This window comes from Amphibalanus amphitrite, unplaced genomic scaffold, assembly GCF_019059575.1.
Source record: "Amphibalanus amphitrite isolate SeventyFive unplaced genomic scaffold, NRLGWU_Aamphi_draft 000173F_arrow, whole genome shotgun sequence".
Classification (NCBI taxonomy): Eukaryota; Metazoa; Arthropoda; class Thecostraca; order Balanomorpha; family Balanidae; genus Amphibalanus; species Amphibalanus amphitrite.
The window spans coordinates 590912-597064 of NW_024881668.1; the positions used below are offsets into that span (position 1 = coordinate 590912).

Genomic DNA, 6153 nt, shown 5'->3' on the forward strand with positions numbered 1-6153 from the left:
TGTGCAGAAGCACGATGGTGATGGACTGGCGGAAGAGTGGCTAAAAACGGTGGCTTCAGTTGGAGTGAAAGCAACGAGAAAGCTCTCCGCCATATGTACTGACGGCCAGTATCACGGGGCCGACGTTCCGGCCAAATTCCTGACCAACCTCCGATCCTCACAGCCAGACCTCGCGGCGCGATCAGAGGAGGCATGTGTCCCCTGCCTGTGGGATGGTGCACACCCACTGGACCTGGCGGAGTCCAGTGTCAAGGAGTGTGGCTGGGCGCAGGTCGCCATAGATGCCATCATCCGCACGCAAAGCGGTTCTCCTACGGGAAATTACATACAAAGTTTAAATAGGGTATAAGCACCTCTCCCGGTGCAGGTCTATCTCACGGCCTGTCACGGAACCTCCGAGCAGCGACGGAGCGTGAGAAAGGAGGCAGCTGGCGGCTACATGGGGCTCTTCGACAGAATGCAGAAGGTTACCAGTCTCGCAGCTAGACCACGACTTCGAAAATTTCTGTCTGCTGGCGCTGTCGAAGGAACGGCAGTGGATGCATCTGCACTCGGTGGCATCAGAGTCATCATGTCACGAGTTCCATATGACAGCAGACGATAACCTCCCCGCAGCCGGTACGCAAACGCCGTTCGGTCGTCAAATCGAGGAGGCGGCAAAAGACGCCCAAGTGAAAGTGGCAGATACTCCAGCGGTTACTAGCGCCTTCTACGGCCCAAGTCTGGTGCAGCACATGCTGACCAGCGTCATGCGGCTGATCCCTCTCCGGCTGATCCGGAAGCCTATATCAACAGAAAGGGGCTCTACTCTATCAACTTGCTTGCGGTGTGTGATGCAGATGCCAGGTTCTTGGATGTATGTGTGGGGTGGCCTGGCTCTGTGCATGACTCTAGGGTGTTCAGGAACAGTAGTTTGGGTAGGAAACTTGCGGATGAAAACTTTATTCAGCCAGGAAAGTACATTATTGGCGATGCTGCCTTCCAGCTGCAGCCATGGCTGATGACCCCCTTTCGCGAAAACCAACACTATCAAGGGCCCAACCCAGCGGACAATGAAAGGAAGAAAAGGCTTTTCAACAGAGTGCTGTCAGGCACCAGGGTGAAGGTCGAGCACACCTTTGGTATTCTGAAGGCCAGGTTCCGACGCCTGACCTTTGTAGAGTCTAAGTCAGTAGATAAAGTTGTGCAGATCGTCGTTACCAACATCATACCGCTGATCCCTCTCAGGAGCTGTCTAATGCCCGGTACCGTCGCCTTCAACGCAACAGTGGAGTCGCACATGCGCATCGTAAAACGCCAACTCCTCTAAAGACGCCACAGTCTTCACGTGGTGGACTTGTCCGACGACTGCTAAAGGACACTGCCACGCGTGTGAAAGAAGATGCTATCCTTAGTCGCCCAGCCCCGAGATGCAAGAAGCAGAAACCACCGCTTGTGAATCCAAGACAGGAATAATTATGGGCGAAGAGAAATCGTCACGCTCAGGCGCCCTCCTTGTACGAGCGCATAACGCCTCCCAGCGCAGTGGCTCGTTGTGTCCCTTCGCAAGAAGGGAAGCGCCACAGGCTTCAGCGCAGCGAGCAACAGCGCCGCGGACACTGCGACAGCAGGTTCCAGCGCCGCGAGTTCCAGCGCCACAGGCTTCAGCGCAGCTAGCAACAGCGTCGCCGACACTGGGACAGCAGGCTTCAGCACAGCGGACACTGGGACAGCAGGTTCAAGCGCCGCGAGTTCCAACGCCACAGGCTCCAGCGCCGCGTGCTCAAACGCCACAGGCTTCAGCGCAGCGAGCAGCAGCGCCGCGGACACTGGGACAACAGGTTCCAGCACAGCGGACACTGGGAAAAGAGTCTCCAGCACAGCGGACACTGGAACAGCAGGCTCCAGCGCCGCGCGTACCACCGCTACCGGTACTACGGCCGCGGAATACAGCGTCCTTCCGAGTTGGCACACAGCTTTCTCTGGAAAGCCTGGTGTCTTTGGAGAGCTGCGCAGTGCGCACGGTTGGATGATGAGGTTATCAATGCCTACATGTCGGATCTGGTGCTTTATTCTGGAGTCGCATTTGGTATTTTCCGACTGTCAGTGATGCGCACAGTGCCCAGTACCAAGTAAACGCACCGAGCCTTGAAGAGGCATGGAGCTGACATCAGCTGGAAGCCGAGCGGGAGTCGTTCAGTGTATATCATAGCGCAGGTCGTATGGCTATCGAATGCGCATTCGGGCGATTGAAGGGCAGGTGGCGCAAATTGCAGAAGGGGCCGACAGCGCTAAGGTTTGGCTGATGCCACTCAACAGGGGTGCCGCCCTCTGGGCCTTTTCCTAGCTGGGCACCCGACAGGGGCGTAATCGGCCTGACGCAGCAGCTCCTAGATGCTGGTGAATATACCACACCGAACATCACCATTGGCAAGACTGGAGCGTGGTGCTGCCAAGAAATGTTTCACGCCAGACCGATTCACATTCGTGCGGTGTTCACAGCTGCCGGCACACCCGGCTGGGAAACCCAGTGAGTGTTCGCTGGGCGCGCCCCTGCGCGCAGAGTGCACCCCTGCACCGCCCGCTGGGCGCGCCCCTGAGCGCCGAGTGCACCCCTGCACCGTTCGCTGGGCGCGCCTCTGCGGCCAGCGAACCGATCGGTTCACCTGAGGCCCAGACTCACAAAGGGAAGTCATCTATGTCGTTCGGTATGTGTGGCAGTCAGTTGTGACTTGTGATCACAAATCGATTGGAAATACACTCCCTTTTCATCAAAAATATTGCTGGTACCTATGTTTGACGTAGGCTAGCCTAAACAGCAAGTTGTGATTTCAATGAGCCTTCAGTGAGGGGCGCGCACATCTTCGAATTGGACGAGGGAAGCGTATGAACACCATTAAAATGAACACGTAGGGTCGCCCAGTCTCCCATGTGTATCGGGATGGCCAGAGAAAGGCTGCGATGCAGTTCAGATCTATGCAGATCCCAGTCGCTGCCGAGGAACGGCAGGAAGACATAGAAGCCCGGGCTACAGACAGCCTGGGGCAGGGCGAATTTTCTGAGCCAACGATACCGCTTCGCAGTTCCGCTGTTGGAACCAGGATCGAGCGCGACCTTCGATCCGGCAGTGGAGTCACCAGAGCAGAGCTCTGGAGGCCTTAGGGCCCGGAATATGGTTCCTCCTCCGATGGAGAACCGGGATTGGATGTGTCCGATTCCCGTGGCCAGCAAGATGGCCTATCGGGCAAACAGCCCGTCAGAGGACAGCTGCATCGGGACGAGCTGTACGCTCAGATCCCGACTCGTCCCGAGAGGACGCCTCCGATATATCGACGATCCCCAGAGGACAAAGAGAGCGCCCGATCGCTATTTCACTTAGAGTAGTGTTGTATGGATGCTATTAATTGTCGGTACCTATGTTATAAGGTATAAGGTTCTGGAAGGTCTGGGAGTCCTGTCAGTTCCCTGGCATGGGGTTGTGTGAGTTAGCATGAGGAGTTAAAGGACAGATTTACCTATCAGATGAGCCATAGTCAAGCATTTTCCATCGGCCTTCCATAAAACCTTTGGAGCAGCATTACCTCTGGTGTAATGATTCCTGACAATGTCATATCCTGTTGCAACATTTCCCTGACCGTTAATAGACCCTTGGACATCCGCTGCCGTCATATCACCCTTACCTCTGGTCTAATCAACCAGGAGGGCAAATGATCTGGTTCATTGTACGGCTGTTCTTAAATATTGAGATGACTTTCGCCCGACCCTGGGGGCGCGGTGGCGAGACCGGGCCGGAGCGCGAGGTCACGACTTTCACGCCGCACAGCCGTGCCACGTGAAGTACACGTTTCTCCGACGTTTAGAATATGTAATTTATTGTATTTGTATACTTAGCACTGCAATGGAACAGGCTTTTTCTCCTGTAGCTCTTTATAGCAAACAAAGAATAAATAGGAGCAGACCTGGTATGCGGATCGCCATTATTTCTTGTGTGAAATAGATCACGACGTATTACGGTATGCGCACGTAATAACTTGTTGGCCCAGGAGACGGTCTGCCCCACGCGAACATTATTCTCTGGATCGACCCCGAAGATAAGCCGCGGACGGACACAATCGACCAGTTCGTGTCGGCCGAGATCCCCGACCCGGTGGCGGAGCCAGAGCTACACGCCACCGTGACCACCAAGATGGTGCACGGCCCGTGCGGCGCCCACCGGCCGGCAGCCTCTTGCATGACGGACGGCGTGTGCAGCAAACGGTACCCCAAGTCGTTCGCCGCTGTCACCGCGGTGACCGACAATGGGTACCCCCAGTACCGCCGCCGGAGCCCAGCGGACGGTGGACGCACCGTCGTGCTCGACAGGCAGGGCCGCCAGGTTGTCATTGACAACCGTTGGGTCGTCCCCTATAACCCCCTCCTCAGCCGCGCCCTGGACTGCCACGTGAATGTCGAAATAATAACTCACGCCTTCACGTGCATAAAATATGTGATAAAATATGTCACTAAGGGCGCCGATCAGGTGATGTTCAGGGTTGCGGATGGGGAGGAAGTGGTGGACGAGATCGCCACCTACCAGCAAAGTCGCTACCTCAGCACCATGGAGGCGGCCTGGCGTCTGCTGGCCTACCCGGTCCACGACCACGCGCCGACGGTGGAGCGGCTGCCGGTGCATCTGGGCGGCGAGGACCAGCCGCTGCGCTTCGCCGCCGGCGACAGGCTGGACGAGGTGGTGCAGCGCGGGGCGGACACCAAGCTAACCAGCTTCTTCAAGCTATATGCTGAAGATGATTTCGCAGCCACTCTGTTCTACCACCAGGTGCCCCGCTACTTCACCTGGCAGCAGCCGACGCGCAGCTGGCGGCGGCAGCGCACCTCGCCCAGAGGCAGCCGGCATTTTTGTCGCGCAAGCCATTGGGCGCGTCTTCAGTGTGAGCCCGCGCGCTGCAGAGTTTTTCTTTTTGCGCGTGCTGCTCCACCAGGTGCCTGGGCCACGGTCCTACGCGGATCTACGGACAGTGGACGGCCGCCTTTGCGCCACCTTTCAGGAGGCCTGCTCGGCGCTGGGCCTGCTGGAAGACGGCCAGCACTGGCACCGGGCCATGGCGGAGGCGGCCGTCATCGCCTTTCCGCGGCAGCTGCGACGGCTGTTCGCCGCGGCGCTCTGGCTGGCCCAGGAGACGCCCGATGGCCATCGAAGACTTAAAGTCGTACTTCATGAAGACGGCGGCGCTCTGGCTGGCCCAGGAGACGCCCGATGGCCATCGAAGACTTGAAGTCGTACTTCATCAAGACGGCGGCACTCTGGATGGCCCAGGAGACGGCCGAATGCCATCGAAGACTTAAAGTCGTGCTTCATCAAGACGGCGGCGCTCTGGCTGGCCCAGGAGACGCCCGATGGCCATCGAAGACTTAAAGTCGTACTTCATCAAGACGGCGGCGCTCTGGATGGCCCAGGAAAAGCCCGATGGCCATCGAAGACTTAAAGTCGTACTTCATCAAGACGGCGGCGCTCTGGATGGCCCAGGAGACGGCCGAATGCCATCGAAGACTTAAAGTCGTGCTTCATCAAGACGGCGGCGCTCTGGGGCCCAGGAGACGGCCGATGGCCATCGAAGACTTAAAGTCGTACTTCATCAAGACGGCGGCGCTCTGGATGGCCCAGGAGACGCCCGATGGCCATCGAAGACTTAAAGTCGTACTTCATCAAGACGGCGGCGCTCTGGATGGCCCATGAAACACCCGATGGCCATCGAAGACTTAAAGTCGTACTTCATCAAGACGGCAGCGCTCTGGATGGCTCAGGAGACGCCCGGTGGCTTGTGGATCACGCACGGCATGCACCGGCTCCTGGACTGGCTGGAGCAGCGCCTCGATGACGGAGTGCTGCCCTGCTACTTCTACCCGGCCATCAACGTGGCGGCGGAGCTGACCGCGGAGTAACGTCAGGCCATCATCAGTTCCCTCCGACTGGTGTGTGAGCACTAACAGTCAACAGTCCTGATGGCCAGCTGTGAGAAGAAGTGGTCCCTGAACACACTGCTGGGGGGCGTTACTAGGCGCCTTACATCTGTAAAATTGTAAAACTCATGGTAACTCACTGTTCATCGTCAAAACTTCCCTCTGTGTTAACTATTTCCTTGGGTAATATTGTTCGTCATTATCAAACGAGCAGAA

General features: G+C 57.3%; 1 protein-coding gene across 1 annotated transcript; it reads left to right on the plus strand.

Moving 5' to 3' along the window:
• The first annotated feature begins 3449 nt into the window (after nucleotides 1-3449).
• On the plus strand, nucleotides 3450-5919 carry LOC122383784. Its single transcript, XM_043370541.1, has 3 exons — nucleotides 3450-3459; nucleotides 4071-4862; nucleotides 5735-5919. The coding sequence occupies exons 1-3, from the start codon at nucleotides 3450-3452 to the stop codon at nucleotides 5917-5919; spliced, it is 987 nt and encodes a 328-aa protein (XP_043226476.1).
• Nucleotides 5920-6153: the final 234 nt, after the last annotated feature.